The sequence below is a fragment of the Physeter macrocephalus genome, chromosome 18, assembly GCF_002837175.3.
Source record: "Physeter macrocephalus isolate SW-GA chromosome 18, ASM283717v5, whole genome shotgun sequence".
In the NCBI taxonomy this organism is placed as follows: domain Eukaryota; kingdom Metazoa; phylum Chordata; class Mammalia; order Artiodactyla; family Physeteridae; genus Physeter; species Physeter macrocephalus.
Window position 1 is genome coordinate 84,102,988 of NC_041231.1, and position 21,720 is coordinate 84,124,707.

A 21,720-nucleotide genomic window follows, 5' to 3' on the forward strand; every position below is an offset into this window, starting at 1 on the left:
CCACATCTTCTTTATCCATTCATCTGTTGATGGACACTTAGGTTGCTTCCATGTCCTGGCTATCATAAATAATGCTGCAATGAACATTTTGGTACATGACTCTTTTTGAATTATGGTTTTCTCAGGGTATATGCCCAGTAGTGGGATTGCTGGGTCGTATGGTAGTTCTATTTGTAGTTTTTTAAGGAACCTCCATACTGTTCTCCATAGTGGCTGTATCAATTTACATTCCCACCAGCAGTGCAAGAGTGTTCCCTTTTCTCCACACCCTCTCCAGCGACGGCAGGGCCCGAGGGAGCTGGCGGAGTCCCCAAGGCCTGCTGCCAGGTGAGAGAGCAGCACGGGCCTGGAAAAGAGGCCCGGGGTTTTCACGCCAGAGAGGCCCTCGTGGTTCCATGGCTTGTCACCCTGCCACATCCAGAGAATCTGCTTCTTATCATTTAGGGGTTAATCATCATTACTCACCTGAATTTATTTTGCTGATCACTGATACCATCCCTGAAGATTTTCCAGACAAACCAGAACTAGACCATGGATTAGATGGAATAAAATCCTTTCCTGGATTCGGGAGTAGGCCGTTTCTTATATTTATTCCTAATAGGGAAGAAATGTTTTTCAAATGCAAAATTTATATTTCACCTTGTATCCCATGTCAGAGGTGAAACGAATGCAGAATCCAATTTGTCAAAGACTTCCTGTGTTTCAACAATCAAAGCAAAAACTGACCATGATGATGGCATCAGATGGGTGGCAGAGGAACGATGCCATCTTCGGGGTGAGTGTGCTGTCTCACTGGTGGGTGGCCTGACAGACTTCACCTTCTACCAACAGATCTGTCCACGTCTGATGTCTTGAGCACCTGGTGCCGTCCTGGGCTTCAGTGTCCCTTGGCCTTCCTACTCGTCCGCCTTCACAGACCACTGCCTTTCTGTCAGCTGCCCAAGTTCTTCTCTTTTCCCTCCACAACCCCAAGCCCAGCTCTGCAGCCCTCTGCTGTCCTCTTTCTGAATTCTGAGATTCCATCCTCTCAACCTGACATGGACTATCGGAGGTGACTCTGGTCTGTACCAATGACCCTCATTGACTCCCTCACGCCCAAGGCTGCCTTGACCCCAACTGCAAGACAAACCACTGCCCCCCGGACCACCCACTTCCCACTCCTATCAGGCTTGCAGCTAGCTTTCAGAACAGAAACTCAATTCATCCTTTACCCTTCTTCGTCCCCTAGAGCCAAAAAGAAGTAACTCTCTGCCTGTGCTCGCTGCAGCTGGAGTCTTTGCCCCCCCATGCCCTGCCACCTGGGAAGCGTCAGGCCAATCTCCTAAGGCCACAGTGCCAAGCCTGATGAGGTCTGGCAGTATTTAGGAGGCCTGTTCCCAGTCAACAGTGGGGAACCAGTGCATCAGCAGGGCCTCCATTCCCCACCCTAGGTCTCCCCCCTGGGTCTGTCCCCACCTGGACAACAGCGACAGCTTGGGGGCCCCTCACCCATGCAGCACACAGATGTCAATAAAAGCATGTCACTCCTCCAGCTACGACCCTTCAAGAGCTTCCCGTTGCTCGTGAAATAAAATCCAAATTTCTTATAAGACCGCCAGAGATGCCTCACGCGTCCAACGCCTCATCCTCTCTGACGGGGCTCAGGCCTTATGCCGGCCTCTCACCAGCCAAGCCCTTTCCTGCCTGCAGGCCTCTGTACTGGCTGTTCCCTCTACTCAGCATGTCTCTGTGCACGTGGAGTTCCTTCCCAATCGCCGGGGCCCAGCTCGGAGTCACTTGATCAGAGAGGCCTGCCCCCACCGCTCTGTCTATTGTACTGCCTCCGCCCCCATTTCATCACCCTTAACGCCAGTTGTCACCATCTGTGGCTATGGTGTGTCCATTTATTTAGGGTCTGTCTCCCACCACTAGAAAATACGAGGGTGAGGATACTGTCTACAGGCTGCTGGCTAAAGTCACTGCATAGCCTGTGATGTGAATGGAGGCCCTAGAGGTGGGCAGCCTAGTGGTCCCTCTTGGCTATTGTGTCCACCAGATTCTCAGTGGCCAGCACGGGACGTTGCACAATACGGATTTACTGATGGAATGAATTTGTGAATGAACGGTTGGCTAACACCGTACGCTTAGAATACAGAGAATGCGGAGAGAGGTCTGGGCACCCTCCAACTACAATGTTTTCACTTAACCCCTGTGGTACAGCCACATGGGGTGACTAAGCTCCCATCTGCTTTTCTGAGAAAACACACAGGGCTGGCAGTTTCTGGAGAGACCTCGGGCAAGCTGCCTGGTTCTTCCTGGTTACTCCTTCCCTGGGGATTGGACCCGGTTTCCTCTACCAGATTTCTTATCTTAGGCAACTACAGAAGATAAGAATGTGAAGCCTGGGAATTTCCTGACTGTCCAGTGGTTAGGACTCCGCACTTCCACTGGTCAGGGAACTAAGATCCCGCGTGCCATGTGGCCAAAAAAGAAAGAAAGAAAGAATGTGAAGCCTGGGCTTCAGCTAATATTTCTATGGTGGTCCCACCAGTTCGGAAGAGAAGCCCCAAGCACTTGCCATCCAAAACAGCATCTTTGTGAACACGTGATTCCAGGGACACGATTTCTTATCAGTGATCAGAGCAAAGGCAGGAATGTTTATTACCAGGCAGGTACCGGGAGTGCTTCAGGTAGTGCTGCTTGGCCGCCGACCTCAAGGTGGGCGTGTCGCACCGGGGATAGGATGTCTGCGTTGGGGCACTATTTCCGGTGCCCACGGGCTCTGAGGGCTTCAGGTCCAGAACACTCTCAAATCTGAGTGGGGAGAAGATGGTTTCGGTCAGCACGAGCTGGGTAGCTCATCAGACGTAAAGATGACCTCACAGACCCCAGGTGCAGTCTGTGCACAGACAGGAGCCCACACTTGCCTGCACAGAGTCTCATCGCTCTGTCTCTTCTTGTTTTTCAGGTCAATCCTGGTGAACGATGGGCTGAAATCTGAGTCATCTAAGTCAGCCCAGTCATCAGAATCCTTTGCTGACCTGGAAACGAGACCCCACCTTCTCCTACTCTTTGGCTTGATCTCACCATTTTTGTGCTCCAGGCCAGTGAGAATTTTCTGTGTATACAAGGAGACGGGGGGAAAAAAGCAAAAATTGGCATTAACGGAGCTCACCCACGAGTAATCGCCATTCTGAACTTTCTCGGTTATGTAAAGGAGGGTTCTGGGGCGTTTCCTTCCCCAATATGCACTGTTTATTGGAAAGGACAACGGTGGAAAACATAGTCCCAGACCTGTGTCACTCATCCTGCACAGATTACATCAGTTTTCATTCAATGGGGACGCTAAGCTGTGTAAGATAAGGATTTAAAAAAAGAAATTTAAGGTACTTCTCACGTATGAGGAAAGTGGCTGGATGCTCAAACAGGGCTCATCTCTGAAACAGTGAGTGTGATTGACACTGTCCTAAATAGAATGTAAGAGAATATAGCTAAAGTGTCAGTCACCTGCTCTTTTGTAGAAAACAATGCAATTAATGCCTTCTTTGCCTTCTCAGTAGACCTGGATCCTATTTAACTACAGAATTAGCTACAATAAGAAATTTCCAAACACCCACTGCTGCCGCAAGGGGGCGGGGGTAAAGTGACAGTCTGGAGACACCACCCGTGCAACCTCACGCTGTCCTAGGCGGGAGCCAGCACTCACTGAGTGAATGCTAGTCGACAGATAAAGTATTACTTTTGCATAAAGGTGTTAGAAGATCGGACTCTCAGACAGCACTATAAGGCTCATGGAAACCAGACTCTCGTGTCAGATTATTATCATATCGACTAACACTCACTGTTTCCTTTTGAACAGCAAGAGGAGAAGAAAGAGCTGGGCTCCATCAACAGCCTGGCATTACCAGCATCGACTGATAGCACTGATACGAATAATGATCTACAAATATTAGTGGGGCACTTGATGATTTTCAAAACATCTTCACAAGCAGCAGGACCTCTGATCCCCATGAACAGCCTTGTCTGGTGGACAAGACAGGCATTAGGATGCTCCTTTTCCAGATAAGTCTACAGGGATTGATAATAACAATAACTAGCGCTCTCATTATCCACCCCTATTTCACAGATGAGGAAGTGAAGAGCAGAGAGGCCAGGTACCCTGCACAGGATCATGAAGCTGTGAAACAGCAGAGCCGAGATGTGAGACCCTAGTGATCTGGGGCCACGTCCAGCCTTCGGCCACCACCCCACGGCCAGGCCCCCAGGCGTGGCATTGTAATTCACAGGCGGAGCCAGAGCTTGAATTTAGACCTTTAACTCCAAAGCCAAGGCTCTTTTCACAATTCCACGATATTGCAAAGACAGATCTAGTATAATTAGACCTCATCTGCTGAAAAAGAAAATATGTCACTCAGTAAGTAGGGTCAGAAGAGGAACAGGCCAGACACAGGGCTCTCAAGCAAATCTTCCTGCTTACTGCCTGGGGATGCTTGGTGTGGAGTGATGGCAAGAGCCAGGGGCTTGGCTTGTCCTCTGGAAGGTGATCCGTCCTGGAAGCCTCGGCTTTGTAGGGGTACATGAGATGCTGAGGGGGCTGGCTGGCTTGATGCTGTCTCAAAGAAATGCGCGTGTGTGGCTTGGTTGGGGGCTGGGCAGGAGGGACCGGCTTTATGTGAGGCGGTGGGGCTGCCTTTTCCAGACCGTCCTTCTGTGGTTTTCCTGAATCTTGAAGGCTCTGTGTGGTGCTGCCCAGGGGGTGCCCAACCTGGAAGTAAGGATATCGAAGCGCCTGGAACGACACATAAGGCTGTTTTAGGAGAAGAATCTGGCCAGGATGGTTGACACCATTCAGGGTTGCTGGCTAGATTTCACGAAACCGGTTTACTACAGTTGCTTAGCCCAAACCGATTATAAAACAGCATCCTGAATCTGTAACACCCCTTTGTGAATTCCTTATCTAAAATAGTGTAAAATGTACGGATTGGTTGCCACACTCAAATTATTTGGGTAAAGCACCCAGGTTCACTGCTATGCCCTTTGCTACTTCTGCCAGTATCCTGGCTTTGTAACTTATTTGCTGTGTGTCTTAAATATAATATTTCACCATTCTAAGCCCATTTCTTCAGTCCATAGAAAGAAAAATAATAAAATGGAGAGAGCCAAGTATAATGATCCAGGAGGACTCTGAAAAATCAAATATAAAATAAGCAGGTACAGATAAACAACAAGGATTTACTGTATAGCACAGGGAACTATCTCCAATATCTTGTAATAATCTGTAATGGAAAAGAAATGTATAGAAAACTATCACTTTGCTGTACACCTGAAATTAACACAATATTGTAAATCAACTATACTTCAATTTTTAAAAAATAAAATAAGCAGGTGCATCTGCTTTAACACCAGAAACGCCAAGAGTGTAATGCCCGCTACAGTTAAACCTTGCCCATCAAGATAACCACGCTTTCTGGATCGCCGAGGGATAAATCTTAAAGTGCTGGGTTTGCAATTCTTTCTGAAATATCCCCTAGGCTTTCTGAGTGGAAGTCATTGAATACAACATAACCTTTCTCGATGAATCTGGGACATAGCTATAAACACCTGTAATGATAATAAGTGTAGATACAGAGGCAAATAACGTGGATACTCCCATAGTGGTCCTGGACCCTGATGTCTAACTCGGAAAGTCTTCTCTGTAGTCCCAGGTATTTTTGCAAGTCTCAACTGACTTGGGGGTATTTTTAGTTTTCCTGATACTATTCTTAAAAGTACACATTCCTCTCTTGGTTCCTTGGTTCCTTACAGAATCTTTTTCTTTTCATCTCTAAAAAACTGGTTTCATCAGAAAGCTTCCTTCCTGCCCTGAAACCATTTGTGAATTTCATCACCCGAAGCGCATTTCTGAGCGCTCTCCAACCTTCTTGAGCCATCCAGGGTCTGGGCTGTTTCTTCTTTGAGCCACTGGACAGCTGCTTTTCTCCCATTCCTTAATGCCCCCAGCCATCAGCTCTCAGCTCTCACAAATTCTAGCGTCACGTCGGCCCTGTCTTCAAGTGCCTCTGTCACTTTCGCTCAGCCAAATCACTGACTCTGATTAGAACTGGTCACCTTTTTGATTCTCTGGGTAGTGAGATTATCAATGAGACAAGCTGAGAAGGGGCCAGGTACAACCACCACAAAAAGAGGCTGGCAGGAGGCCTGGCGGTGTTTGAAGCCCATGGCACTACATGTCTCTTTTGGGTGCACTTTATAATCTAAGTCAAAGTGGCCTTGGGGGAGGGCGGATTGGGAAAACAGGAGGTATGGAATCAGAAGGTGTGTCATCCACGTGACAGAACTGCCATTGATAGTACATTATCTGTACTAGTTACTGGTGGAGTTATTAAGGCAAATCATTTAAGCTTTCTTTTCTTTTTTGCTTTTTGCAAGTCACTTAAACTTCCTGAGATTCAGTTTTCTCATTTATAGAATGAAAACAGTAACACCTATCTCATGGAGCCTTCACGGCGTTAAAATTACATAAAAACATACTAAAGCATGTGCAAACTATAAAGTGCTATAAAATGCTAATTACATTTATTATCCTAGCTCTCTCTCTCTGTCATCTGTAAAATGAGTGATTTGGATCTTACAAGATATTTTCACTTTGAAACTGCCTTTCAACAACCAGTACTGCCTTATAAACAAACTGCTACATCATCTTAGCTCATAGAGAATATATTTGAAAACATCTGCCAAAGACTGGTGGATATATGTTTACTTTCATTTCCACGTATACGGTGATCTATGAAGTGAACTGTATGGCAATTTTCAAAGCAACTATATTGTTTAAACCTTAACTACTTTAGACACAGACAGTGTCAAACTATTTTAACTTCTTATACCTTATATAGTTCACCATTAGTGGTATTCAATACTAGTTTTCACACATCATGCCTAATAAAATACTTCCCATGAGATTTATAGGAATTATTCACAGTTATACATGAACTTCGAGAGAAATGCGTCAGAAGAAAATGGAAGGAAACCTGACTAGCTGTTGGCCGTTTCTTGGGATCCCACTGCAGCATGTCTCTCAGGAGGTGAACTGCTTCGCTGCTGGCATTTGGAATCAGGGTCTTCAAGTTATTGGGCACACAGTGGGGCCAGCGGAAGTTCATGGCACTTGACAGTTGGTAGCCTTCAGGCCAGTCAGTCTGAAAGAAGGAAAAGGTAGAAAATCTTGCTCAGCCAATCGCTGTGATCGGACTTTATGTTCTGGCATGTATGACGTGTCACTGCCACGTCCATACCAACTATGGTGGCAGTGGCACTGTGGGTACTGAAATGCAGGAGGATGCTAACAGAGAGACACAAAGAACAGGAAGGCTGGAGAACAGTGGGAAAGACACTGGATTTGCCACCAACTTTTTTTTTTTTTTTTTTGGGCTGAATTGTGTGGCTTGCAGGATCTTAGTTCCCTGACCAGGGATCGAACTTGGGCCACGGCAGTGAAAGCGCCAAGTCCTAACTACTGGACCGCCGGGGAACTCCCCACACCAACTTATTTTATAACTTTAACACGAGACAGTTCACCTCTTGAGATCTGGGGGTTGAACCAAATTAGTATTTTCCCAATTGCGTTCCATGAGACGTAGGTTTTAGAAACTGCTAATGAGATTTTTTTGGGGGAAAAAATAAAACAAAACACCTTGTTCTTGGTCAAATAAACTTGTGAAAGCCTCCATATTACTAGATCCCCATCCTGATGAGTCAAAGTACAAACGCTTAGAAACCCAGCAGTCAGGAGAGCTATTAGTCTCAAGTCCTCCACTTTTTCATGCATCAGACCTACGGGGCACTCAGTGCTGGAGTGAATGAAGGAAGATGCTGAGCAATCAGTCTTTAAGATCCCTGTTAGTTCCAACAAACTCCTGTTTTATAAGACACATTCTGATGTAATTGCTTTTTATTTTTTTAAAGTGAAGTGGCAGAATATATAGCTTGTATCTTTCATTCACTTAGTTCCCGAGGGCCTCCTATATACTTAATGTGGGGTATCCAAAAAATAATCCAATATAAATCCTGTCCTTAAAGATATTACGGTCCGAAAGAGAAAATAAGACATTTATTTTAAAAACACAGTAACACAAAATAAAAAGTAACAAAGGTCACAAGAGAGGTAGAGATACAGTCATCCAGAGGAGGGAGAGATTCCAGCAGGAGAGTCTGGACATCTTGAAGAGGTGGCATTAATGATTCCTTCAGATAATTAAAAAAAAAAATTTTGAGGGTCTGGTTTGTACCAGCAATGGTGCTAGGAAGTGTAAAATAAATGCAAAGAAACACAAGACAAATCCATTCCCTGAGTGAGCTTATGGTCCAGGAAACAGATTATGTACACAGATGATATACTAATAACACAGAACACAGTTGAACATGAAGAGATTAGAGGAATAGGGAGGAGAAAGATTACGAGGGTCTTGGAAAAAGAGTGGGATTGGGGCACATGAGACCTGCAGAAGCGGGAGATTCTAGAGCACAGAGCCAGGAGGGGTGCAAGTGGCAGATAAGGAATGAGAGTTAGGGGGCTGGGCAGTAGATATTTTTAGGAGGGGAGGACAGTACCAGAGCTCTTCTTTAGGGGCATAAGTCTGGCCACAGACGGGAAGAAACGCTGGAGGGAAAAGACTTGAAGGCAGAAAGACTGGGGTGGTGCCCCCCTCCCCAGACACAGACAGGGCTTCAGTCTGAGATACTGGCTGAAGATAGCAGGATCTATGGGCCAACTGCTGGGATAAGGGGAAAGGGGAGCAAGGGAGAGAGGAAGAAGGTCAAACTGAAACTCAGCCTCAAGGCTGGGCTCTGGGATGTGATGGGACCACAGGCAGAAGTGGGGAATGAGCGAAGGAGGCTGGTTGGGGGAGAAACAAAAAGCAGTGTGGGTCAGACGTGCTGAGTTGGAGGTGAGGGTGAGGGTGTCAGGGAAAAAATCCCAGAGAAAGATGTAAATTTGTGACCAGAGTTATAAAGGAAAGGGGGAGGGCTACAGATCACATTAGGAGACTTCTGCACGGATAAGAGTTGTAGCCACGAGAACGCAGAAGCTCTGCAAGGGAGCGGAGAGGACGTGGGCAGAAAAGCAGAGGAAGCCAGGAAGTCTTCCACTGCAGGGTAGGAGGAGGGCGTGGAGGACTACCCAGGGCGAGGAAGATCCAGAACGAGCCGGTGCTGCCCAGGGCGGGGGGCAGGGAACACAGGAAGCTGCAGCTTTGTCCCACAGGCCTTTGTCCCCCATCATTACCTTTTTGGGTGTCCCCAGCACTTGGCAGATTTTGAAGATTGTGTCGATCTCACTGGCCCCGGGGAAGAGTGGCCGGAGGGTGTACACCTCTGCCATGATGCAGCCCACGGCCCAGATGTCGATGGGGGAGCTGTAGTTTGTGGACCGCAGGAGCACCTCCGGGGCCCGGTACCTGCAAGACCAAGGAGAAGCTAGTTCCACACCCGCCGGTCAGAAGCAAACTAAATACACAATCAGCTCCTCAGAGCGTTTCTGTATTTCTGTTTTCTGTCTAGTTCAGGGCGGCGCATGGACTCATCAAGCAACAGCTGTAGCTGCAGTGTAAAGCTGGACTCCTCGGCTTCACAGGGTTTTCTATGGAGCATTTCTTGACAGGCCTCTGCTCTATAGCATTTTCGAGAAATACAGACAGTGAGAGAGAACAGAAAAAGAGCGAGTGAGAGAGGAGGGAAAAGGAGCGAGAGAGAATAAAGAACTAGTGGTCTGTAGGCTCTTCTTGGTCATGGCCAACTGCTTAGATCTAATTCTTAGGGCCTGAAAGTTTTAACAACACCAACCGGCTGATTTTCAGACAGGTCTTTGGAGAATCTTTTACACAACTCTTTTAGGAAAAGGTCTTCTGGAAGCTCTCTATATAGAATATTATTTAGATTATGGAAAAGCACAAGGGACTTCCTTTTTAAAAAAATTTTTTATTGAAGTATAGTTGATTTACAGTGTTGTGTTAGTTTCTGTTGTACAGCAAAGGGATTCAGATACATATATTCTTTTTCAGATTCTTTTCCATTATAGTTTATTACAAGATATTGAATATAGTTCCCTGTTCCCTGTTGGACTGCCTTCTAAAATCGTTTACAACACAAGCTTTTTTTAAAAAAAAAAAATTTATTTATTTTTATTTTATTTATTTTTGGTTGCGTTGGGTCTTTGTTACCACGCATGGGTTTTCTCTAGCTGCGGTGAGCAGGCGCTACTCTTTGTTGTGGTGCGTGGGCTTCTCACTGCGGTGGCTTCTCTTGTTGCGGAGCATGGGCTCTAGGCGTGTGGGCTTCAGCAGTTGTGGCTCAGGGCTCTAGAGCACAGGCTCAGTGGTTGCAGTGCACGGGCTTGGTTGCTCCACAGCATGTGGGATCTTCCCGGATCAGGGCTCGAACCCGTGTCCCCTGCACTGGCAGGCAGATCCTTAACCACTGTGCCACCAGGGAAGCCCCTATAATACAAGCTTTTAAGCTTGTACAATGCCAACATTCCTACACATATGTGTTTCAAATGGTGTTCTTAGTGGAAAATTAGTATTTGTGACAATAATATGATCCTCAGTATAATCGCATGGTCTTTAAATGGTCTTTAAAAATAAGAAAGGCAAACGTTAACATTATCCTCAGTATAATGGTATATTTTTAAAGAAGTGCAATTAAATCCTTTGAGGAAGATGGTACTCACCATCTGGTAGATACATAGTCTGTGTATGGAGGTCTTGATCGGATTTCTCGGGCCAATCCAAAGTCTGCAATTTTCACGAGTTCGGGTCCCATACAGAGGAGGTTCTCCGGCTTTAAGTCCCGGTGGAAGAAGCCTGCAGAGGTGGTGGAGAAGGAATTCAGAGGCAAGATCATGTCTGCATTACTCTTTGCAGCTGTATTGCTCTTTTCAAGACAGTGATAGTCTGGTATGACACTGAAGGCTCTGTACATTCACCCCAATGGTAATGCAGAGCCCTTTGTACCATTCATTTCCCTTTGACAAATTCAAAAATGTCAAACCATTCAAAAGTTGATCTTCATAATTTTTTTCCAAGACAGCAAACTTCTTTCAAAATATCAAAACCCCGTTATGGGCTGAGATAACTTGGCAAAAAGAAATTGTCACTCAAAGAAAAAAATATCATGCCTACCCTGCCCCAGTCAGCCAGAAAGAATTTGAGATTAAAACCATTTCAAAAGACAAGTCTTATGGCTACTGAGAGTTTACATCACAGCAAAAACACAGTCACATATTTTGTTTAAGAAACAAGGGATTTATGAATATGACTTACTCGTATCTGAGATTCTGGTGTGTGTTGCAACAAATGTTTAAATGTCAAATACTGATTACTTTGCCCAGTAAAGAAGCACAGGAGTACATCTGTAATTCACATTGTGAAAGGCAGAGATAACTCATTGAATGGGAAGCCTGTCTCAGCTACCACAGGGCTTTGGGGGTACGTGTAGGAGAGACTCAAACACCCACTGATCAGCATCACGTGCCTCTGAGGACCCCAAACCTTCCTCTTGCAGAGAGTATCACTGACAGACATCATTCTACCTAAGTCTAAATCTCAATGGGTCATCAAAACCGGAAATACAACTGTGTCAATGCTGCTGATGGGGTTATTGGTTACCTGCTACCATTACCAATGTTGTGAAGTTGAATTCTAAGGAGCACATTTACAGGAGGAAGGAAGAGCTATCACGGAAGACGTCGACTATTCCTCAGCCGCCTCTGTGCCGATGCGCTCAAGTCTGCATCTCTAACGTGCCTGCTAAATCCTCTCCAGACCGGTGTCTCTGATGGGACAGCAGCTGATGTCACTGTCACCCTTGCACTGACCTGTCCCAAACCACTCTTCTCCTCTCCCAAATTATCTCTCCTTCTTGAACGTTTGATACGATATCCAGGTAGCTTGTAGTTATGCTGGATCCACCTGTCCCCAGACAGTAGTGGAGCTGCGTCACATTTTCCATCAAAATACCTCCTATCTGTCCTTTCTGCCCTTTCTCTGACTTAAAAATGTGTAAATATGCAAGCGGTTATGAGAATGGGATCCTTTGCCAGTGCATCCAGCAAGGCTCCTGTGGCCCCTAAAACATAGCACCTGTGAGACCGATGGTCTCTCTTCCTAAACACTCAGAGCATCAAAAGCATGAAAAAAAGAGACGGCAGACATCACTTTCTTACCGAACAGATGGGAAAAGTGAGTCATGGGGGTGGAGGGGGATGAATCCGTCACCATCCTACCAAGAAATGTGTCAGAGCTCTTGTACTATCCGGCTCTGCTCTGTCCCTGCCGATCCAGACACAGCCAAACGTGGATTCGCGGTGCTGGTCCTCTCAAGTCCAGATTCACCCTGTTTCTCCTCTTAGACGCCCTTTGTCTCCTCCAGTTGGGCTAAACTGTTGTTTCCAAACTTAAGTGGCATTTCTCTGATAATGAAATGTCCTCCACCCCCAGGCCCCACTGCAACTCCCCCTACCACCATCTATATAACACCCACTCAACAAACTGCATCTTCTCCCTGTTCAGTTCATCCTATCACATCAACTATACTCAGACACAAGCATCATTCTTGGACTCCAGACCTTGCACCTTGCTTCCACCCAGGTCACGCTCCAGGACGCACTGACCACCTCCTCCCATCGGTCAAGCTTTATCCTTTCCCTGCTAACTCATCTTTAATCCTACTTCCACAGGGAACATGGGCACTAATGAAATGAGGAGAGAGAAGATTCTGGTTCCCCATTTATCCCTCTAAGCAGCTTTCCTTTCTATGGATCATACTTTAGGCCCAAAATAAACTATCAGAGGGAAAATGGCTAGGAAAAAATTTTAACTGCAAACAGACTCCTTAAAAATGACTGATGAAAACTGTATTTGTCAGTTGACATATGTCATCTGTTATACTGTACTCTAGGATAAGCCTTTATAATTAGGAAGCATTTGTGAATATGTCTGTAGAATATCTGGCCCTCTGTTCTTTTCATTACTGAATAATAGCAATAACTATTATCAGCCTTATACCCATGAGTTCTATTCCTTGGTAATTAAAGGTATAAGACCCTCTTGTCATGTACCTTTATTTTTCATCTCTATTTTAACAAAGCATCACGATTTTATCACTGTGAGAGGAAACGCTGCATAGTGGTTACGTGCGTAGACCGATCAGGTTGCCTGATTTCAAATCTGGCTGGAAAATCACTTAACCTCTCTGTGCTTCACTTTCCTCTGCTGTAAAATGGGGAAATAACAGCATCTACCTCACGGGGTTGTTTTGCAGGATTCAACGTGTTAATATTTGTAGAGCTTTTAGTGCAGTGCTTGGCACGTCTGCACCTTGCAAGAGCTTGTCACTGTTAGTAGTACGAACGCTCTCATTTTATCTTCCCACAACCTGGTAAGGGGGACAGGTAGACACGGCTCCATTTGTTGCAGATAAGAATTAAGGCTCACGAGGCCGGTGACGTGCCTCCCCCCCCCCCCCCCCCCCCCGCCTATGAGGAGGTGGCACTAAGTTCCGATCTGACTCCTGGCTGGGTACGTGTTCTGCTGATGTGTGCACTCAGGCTTGTAACAATGAGCCCACGTCTCCCTCTGAGCTTCTGATTCACAGTGGAAACCCTTATTGCTGGGTTATTCAGAGATCACGCAACAGCGAAGTGCTGCTAACACAGAATCTTCCTGTTCGAAACTGTTTGGCTTTCAGGACACAGGAACAGACCTCCAATTTACTTTCAGGGTACCCCATGCCAGTCGAATAACAGGGATTTTCTCTTTCATCCTGGCAGAAAATGCGTTGTGCTTCCTTTTTTTATTAACAACCCTTGGGCAAGAAAAACATCAAGCCACAAGGAAGGCTTTCCCCCCTCCACATTCTGTTCATGAGGAATCTGATAGGAATATAAGGAGATAACCAGAGAATACTTAAACATTATGAATTTCTGTAGCACACCTTCCTGCTAGCGAGTTGTAATTTCACAGATATTACTGAATTTAAACCCACAGTGCTTTTATCAAGAAGGCCAGGAGGACAGCAACACACAGAAAGGCCAAGGGCTGACTCAAGGTCATGCACAGCAAGACAGTGGTGAAACATGGTAGCAGAGAACCACCTCTTGGGGCCAAACATTGTCCTTTAAGCCACCTAAGGCTTTCTGGATTTCCTGCATGGATATTTGTAAGGGCTGGGCAAGGATGAAACACGGTTTGCATTAATTCTTTAATTCCTGCAAAGTATATACGCTTTGGCATTGCTCGATCAGCACCAAGTGGAGCTGAGTTTTCATTCCCTGTGGGGGGAAGTAGTCACTGACATGAACCATGGCCATGGCAACCACCTGCAGCTCTGTTCTCTGCTCCCAAAGGAGTCCACTCCCAGGGACAGAACACACCTTCTCACAGTGAGAACCAGACAACAGGGAAGAGCCTGAAACTCACAAGACAAATCTGCAGAGTGCTTTTGATTATTTTTTTTCCGTGACTGGAGGAAAGAACAACATAAAGCTCTAAAGTTAAGTCAATACCGCATGAAAACCATTCAAAAGTTTTCAAAAATCATTTATCAATGAAAACGAGACAGAACCTGCAAAATGAATATCCATCCCACCTCCAATTACTAAAACCACTTTCTTCACTTCTTGTTCTCTGTTCTCCGTGAGAAGAGACAGGTTTTTCTAGAGAAGGGTAGCAAATGGGCACAGATATTGGAGCTAATCTCCGCTCTACTGCTTTAACACAGTGGGGCCTTTGGCAGGTCTTTAAACCTCTCTGAACCTCAGTTTCCTCTTCTTTGAAAGGAATAGATACCATCTGTCTTCTCTACCTAAGAAACTGGCAAGGAAACAAATAAGGTAACGGATGAAATGATATTAAGCTCAAACTAGAACTGGCACTTAGCTGGGGGAGAGTGTCCACAAGAATCTTAGGGAGAAGCATGGTGCTGGGGTTAGAAAAGCAAATGAGGTCTGACCGTCCTAAACTGAGCTTTCCCCTCCACCATTTCTGAACACAATCGGAGTATGTAAGGTGTGCAAGGAAGACTGACAGTGCAGAGTTTCAAAGAGGTGTTTTGACACAATAATTTAGGGATGCTAAATTACTGGATATGAATATGTACTGTGTGTGTGTGCATACATGTGCATTTGTGGGTATTGGGGGGGAGGGTGTATGTGTAGGTGCACATGTGCATGTGTACACGCAGATGTCTGCATGTGTATGCACAAGTATGGGTGCGTGTGTGTGCGTGCGCATCTGCGTTGATTTGATGGGATTTGGTAGAGACCTGGATAAAAGGATACAAGTTCTTTCTGGCAACAACTATCTGAGTCTCACAAAAAGCAACAAAAAGGAAAGGAAGAGAAAGCCAACACATATCAACTTTCTTATAGATCCACCATGCAGTTCCCAGTACTGAGCAAAGAGCCCCAGTAACTGAGACACTATGACGGGTCCCTATGTGAAAACTTCTGGTTGACCTTTCTCTTTGGAGAATCCCTTTGATTTCTCACCATTTCTTTTTCCTGGGCTCTCAGATCTAGTAAGTGCCCCTTCTCCTCCTATTTGTCCCTAAAGGCACCATGCCAGAAGTTTTCAGCGTTTTGCAAACTCATACCATCCCTTGGGAAATTCCTGTGGCAAAAGTGCTCCTTCTACCCATGTCAGTGGAATCAGAGATAGCTTTTCCCGAAAACTTTTTACTAGAATTGGTTCACGGGCCTGCATATCACTCTCGAATTATTCAGCACATGCCCGCGGCTTCCGAGAACTTGTACAGACAGCCTCTGTTTGTCTGTTTGTGTTTCGTTTGGCCTCTAAATGTGATGGCTGCTTAGGGGTCACAGAGCAGGCTGGGAAGGGTCCCAGACGTACCATGCAGCACAATGTCTTTTCCCCTCACTGCCAATTTGCATCAAATCTGAATTGACTGTATCATCAAAGGGCTTCCGCCCAGTTTCCTTATCGGGTGATGAAACTCATTTGTTGGTGCAATATTTGCAATGGCAATGATACCCTTAGACTGGGAGGGAACCGATTTCTGCCTGTGCAGGATCAGCTTGCCATCTGTCTGTATGTCAAAGCAACCTCCAATGGCCTTCTGAGGGACTCCTGGCTCCCCTGGTGGACACGTCCATCCCGAGGCTCTGCTTTCATGAGAGCATATCGACCCGACCCAACCCAAGGTGGGTCTGTGGCCAGTTAGTAACCCAGACTAGTAATGCCTCAGGACTTGCTGGAAATATAACCTCAAATGCATTGCTACTCAATACTGTTCAAAAGCTCAGCTAAGAACAATAGTGATGGAGGATTTCCTGAAGGGTATATGACCATCCATTCCTCTGGATGCCTTAAATCTCTCCCTGGACTCACCAGACCATCCCCAGAGTGAATCATACTGGGCCCCAGTCGGACCATTTTCTCTGATCAGGTGATGTAATTGGCCTATATTGAGGAAGATGACCTGAAACTGTCCCATGTAACTTGTCACTGTGTTTACCATAAAGTCATGTTACATAAGGATCCATGACAGAAACCTCTCTGGTATCAGTACCAAGAATAGTTCTGCTTCTCTTGGGCAACTGAACTGTTTTTACCTCGGAGGAACCATATAGGTTGTAATTGGTCGTGTTTCACATTCTGCATTGTCTAACAGCAAACTCAGGCTCACATCTGTAGCCTGCTTCTTCTACTTAAGTAAACCTTGCTGACATATATTTTGTCGATTAACCTCACCCCGGCTATGTCCATGCCTTCTTTTGCCTTTTTCTTTGCTTATTTTAAGTGTATTTTATTTTCCTGGGTTGCATAGATCTTGTTAGACCACTTTGCACCCTTCTAAACAAGCTGAAATTGAAATACATTAAAAAAATGAAAAGCCACAGCAAAGCAGTGTTAGTTAGTAGGTTAAACATCATATGTGAAGCTTCTATGAATTCTGATCATAGGTTCTTGATTAATACACCAGTTAATGGTCAGGAATAACTCTTAGCTCTGTAACTAACAAGCTTAATGTTAAAGCCTAAAGAATAAGAACACACAGACATGATAAATAATGAGAGAAATTCAGAAATCAAGCTACAGAAGATAATATATTCCAAAATCCATTGTCAGCCTCTCAACTCTTCAATTTTTTCTGGGAGTCAATTACAAAAGACACTGATGCTTCCTACGTCTTCTACCTGATGACAGCATTTCACTGCTATTCCAAAGCACAATACTCCAAATCACCTACCGTGTTTGTGAATAAATGCAAGTCCTTGCAATATCTGATACATGATATTTCTTATAGCAGATTCAGGAAACAACTTATTTCTGTATAGGGCAGAGGAAAAAAAGTTATAAATCTAGATTTATGAAATTTGTTAATGAAAACAAAGCCCCTGTTTTCATGTTCTTTTGCTTATAAAGTTAAGAATTTAAGAAAACACTTGCTGACATGCTAATTTGACTAGATCCTCTGATAATAAAGATCAAAGAAAAACAACTGCTTATCCATGTAAGAGAGCATACCTTATAAGCACCAAATATATTCAGTTATGTTACAAAAAAGAAATGATCAAACATTTAATAACAAACAAACAAAAAATTCCCTCCAATGTATCATATAAAAATCTCCTCTCTCCATAATATAATTAAAGCTTAAAAATTTTTGATGGGGAAAATCTGAGGTCTTTCAGATGAAGGGCTTATGAGATGCAGTGGACAGTGACATTTTCCCCTGGTTGGGCAAACCACACAGCTTCTCTGCTGTTATTGACAATGGAGACGATATTTGTTCACTGAAATCACTCAGAAGGATGCTCTGAATGACATTCACCTGCCACCAGGAAAATGTACCCAAGAGGTTCTACATCGTTTACTTTTCAAGTCCAAAATGACCATCACAGGTAAGTTTTTTTTATTAGTTTCTTTGTCTTCCCAGCATGTGAGCCCTTTGCACTGTAGTAAGAAAGGCACTGAAAGGAACCCGGAAGTTCCGATGGATGGCTCAGAATGAAGGAAGCTGCTACACCCCTCACTTGTGGTCACTCTGCCCATACGGTCCTGTGGGAAGGAGAGCTGCAGAGTATCTGTTAAATCTCTGAGCCTGTTAGGGTAAATAACCCATTAAGACATTCAAGACGGAGGCACTGAAAGCAGCTTCTCTGCCGTTATCACAGGGCCTCCAAAGCAGGAATGCAGGTGGGGCCCCTCATCTCATGGGCAGCTTTAAACAGCCAAGGCCAAGCAGCATGACCACAATAAACAAAAGCAAAAAGAAAACACATCCACTTTGCAACATTTATTTCTAAGATCATGATGACCACACTGTACCTTTCTTTAATGAGTTGGTAAAGATTTTCCTTCATGTACTCAAAGATAAAATAAAGATGATCATTTTCCCTGATAACTTCTTTTAATTTTACTACATTGGCATGGTTGAGCTTCTTTAAAGACTGAAAGGCGAAGAAGAAAAACAAAAAATTAGAGCAAGTCTGTTGTTGAAAAAAGTAATTCCACATATACTTAGGGAGAAACACCTAATTCTAGAACCACAGAGTGCCACAATTCATTTTTTATTGACAATATGTTAATAAATGGGATTTCTCTGAAGTTGGTATTAACTTTATGTAGAAAAACTATTTCAATTAACTGACTAGGAGGTAAGAACTTGACCATAACTGGAACTTCTGGCTGCCCCCAGGACCAGGCAGTGGACCAGGGCCAGTCTAGGTGCACTCCCTCCGGGTGATGGAATTCACGCCATGAAGGTGGCCAGAGGGGAATCCACTGAGGCTTTGATTGATCTGATACTGAAGAGGCAGCTGCTGGGAGCTGAGATCACCAGCCAGCAGTCTGCAGACACTCTGAACAGGAAATTGCTCAGACAGAGGCTGGCAGCCTGATTCTCCCAACTTTCTTCTGACCCATGTGTGTTCATGGGACGTATAGTGCTCCTTACAAGGTGAGTGTTAAAGGAGGAGAAGAAGGAGGGGAGAAGGAGGAGAAATCTCATTGGAAAGACCCTGAGGTGAGACGGGAGAGACACCTCTGCTTCCAAGAACAGCAAAGGCAAAAAAGTCAAGCGGGGGATGAGGAACAGAGGGTGGCTCAGAAAATGGTAAGTGACCTTCTGATTATTCCCCGTGCGCGTGTGTGGTTTTCCTCTTCCTGGAACATACACGTGAGTGCAGCCATGCGCAAGCTATTTTCTGTTTGCATCGCTAGCTCTGTCCACAGTGAACAAATACGCTTTCATATTGGTGAGCAGTAATCCAGTTCATGTGTGACAGCCGGACACCCAACTGTGGGTTTGCTCACCAGGCGATCAGAATTTGATAGACCGTCTCCTTCAAGAATGCCTCAAGGGGCCCCTGTGGCAGGGGGTTGAACCCTTTAATTCAAAAAGCCTCTTCCTCACAGAGACGTGAGTCCGATAATAATACATTGTAAAGCCCTCTTTATCTTTGAATTTCCTTCAAAGGAACATTCCTTCTATAAAACAAACAGAATGTCTGAAGATGAAAGTGTTAACATGAGTGTCCAAATCTGGAAGGACACTCAGTAACAATGCACCCAAGGGATCAGAGCTGGGGAATGTGCAATATGACCGAGTTACTTCAAGCAGCTGGGAAGAGGGAGAAAATAAGGCCAGTGAATGAGAACAAACTAAGACTCTTCTGGAACCTCTTCCCTGAAAGACAAGCTTTTGCCAAGTGCCTCTCTGGCAGGAAATACGCAGCTGTTTTGGCCAAATGGCCAGATCCTTCCAGAATGACCCAACAGGCTGATTACTTTTTCTAGTTGGGTTGGATTTCTGGCTCTCCATGAGTAGCAAGCATTGCCTAACTTGTAAGCATTCAGCAGACTCTCATGGACTGCAGGCGTCTTTCCTGCTTGTTTGCTTCAAATGCACCACCAGCAATGGCTGAGGTGTCCGGTGGATGAACAGCAGAATGAACAGGGCAGATTCATTCAGAGGAAAATGAAGTCGGCTTCAAAGCCTTGCAAGAAGAGAATTCTAGGCAAGGAGTAGGATACCGTCTGCCGCAAGTGTGCTTTGAGCATGAATTACTGGCCCAAGTCTAACAGTGGCTCCAGCTTTTGTTTCTCAGTGAGGCTCAGGGGCAAGTTAAAGTCTATATCAGTTTAATAGAAAAAGAATTAATTTAAAACATGCATTAATTTTGTGGAGGACTTCATGTGATTCATTTTCAAGAGGTATATTTCCAGAAGGAAGGCATCTTGTTTTGGCTTGGGAAAGGCTTCCAAAAAGATGTAGAGGCAGGACAGTCGTATCAGGCAGAGAAGGAGCACATCAGGGATGCCTCAAGGAGGAGTAATCTGCAAGCTCTGAGTGGTCGGTGAGAGTCTCATACACGAGACTTGAAGGAAGAATCAGGCTTGGACAAACTCGGTGGGAGGGCAAGGGCACGTCAGGAGGGAGCCCCTCAGAGATTGGGCGTGGGAGCGAGTGGCCACCCAGTGTCGGAGGGATGAGGACTGCCCGGATGCCAGGTGGATGCCCACTGAAGTCTTCTGACAGACCCTGGGCTTCGCTGCCTAGAGCTGTGTTTCCCTCCAGCAAATTACGGAATCTCTGGGCCTCAGCTGTGCTCATCGGGAAATTCAAGATACTAAGACTTTCCTCATCAGGTGGTTGTGGGGATGAGATAAGACAGAGCACGTAAGGTGCTGCCTGGCCCATAATAGCTGCTCAATAAATGGTAGATGGTGTGTGAACAGCTGAATGCTGGGGAGATGAGAGGTGTGGAGAGTGGGGAGCACAGGCCACTGCAATGAGCTATGGTGTCTGAGTGCAGGGGTAAATGATAATTAACACAAGAGGGAGAAAATATGAGCACTGAGGGAGGCAGACGTTCTAGAAAATCCAGACGCTGATGTCCACTAAGCAGTTGGATATATGGGACTGAAGCAGGGGTCAGCGAACTTTTCTGTCAAGGGACAGAGAGTAAATATTTTGGGCTTTCTAGGTCATATGGTCCCTGCTGCAACTACTTAGCTTTGCCAGTGTAGTGTGAAATCAGCCACAGATAATATATAAACAAATGGACATGGCTGCGTTCCAACATTTCTTTTTTTTTTTTTTTTTTTTTACAAAAACAGGCAGTGGGCTATTTACCGACCCCTGTTCTAAATGCATAAGAAAGATAAAAGATGTGATGGGGCTGCTGAAGCAAGGGGAAATGAATAAAATCACCCAGGAGGAGAAGCCAGAGCAAAGGAGAGAATTGCTGAGAAGAGAATGTGAGGAATTATCCATACTTAAAGGGTGAAATCATAGAACCACTGGTGAAAGGCAAGAAGAGGTAGAAGAGGTGGGTCAAAGCAGAGTCACAGAGACCTGGGAAAGGAGAGGAGGAAGTGGTCCACAGACAAGAAATTGTCTGAGAAAATGATCCTGGACTTTTTTTTTTTTTTTTAATCTTTTGGCCACGCCGCACAGCATATGGGATCTTATTTCTCCGACTAGGGATCGAACCCGTGCCCCCTGTGTTGGCAGTGCAGAGTCTTAACCACTGGACCGCCAGGGAAGCCCCAATGATCCTGGACTTGACGGCTGGTGGCTTTTAGGAGAGTAACTTCCGTAGAGTTGCAGAGGTCAATGCCTGATTCAGTAAGTGGAAAGTCAGTGGTGGGGGGAAGTGACGGCGGAGAGGGTGCTCTGGAAGGTAAGGGGTCAGGAAGGGGAAGGGGTGAGAGCTCC

At 45.3% G+C, this 21,720-nt stretch overlaps 1 protein-coding gene across 1 annotated transcript in view; it reads right to left on the bottom strand.

Moving 5' to 3' along the window:
- The window catches only part of CILK1 (ciliogenesis associated kinase 1), a 28,872-nt gene extending 8,172 nt beyond the window's left edge, over positions 1-20,700 (bottom strand). The window contains exons 1-10 of the mRNA XM_028479523.1: positions 20,407-20,700; positions 18,327-18,448; positions 17,245-17,324; positions 10,706-10,838; positions 9,263-9,434; positions 7,008-7,175; positions 4,457-4,768; positions 2,907-3,097; positions 2,645-2,793; positions 466-594 (exon numbers count right to left, since the gene is read on the bottom strand). Coding sequence (XP_028335324.1) covers positions 466-594; positions 2,645-2,793; positions 2,907-3,097; positions 4,457-4,768; positions 7,008-7,175; positions 9,263-9,434; positions 10,706-10,838; positions 17,245-17,324; positions 18,327-18,448; positions 20,407-20,700 — 1,750 coding nt within the window. The remainder of the gene's footprint in view (positions 1-465; positions 595-2,644; positions 2,794-2,906; positions 3,098-4,456; positions 4,769-7,007; positions 7,176-9,262; positions 9,435-10,705; positions 10,839-17,244; positions 17,325-18,326; positions 18,449-20,406) is intronic.
- Positions 20,701-21,720: the final 1,020 nt, after the last annotated feature.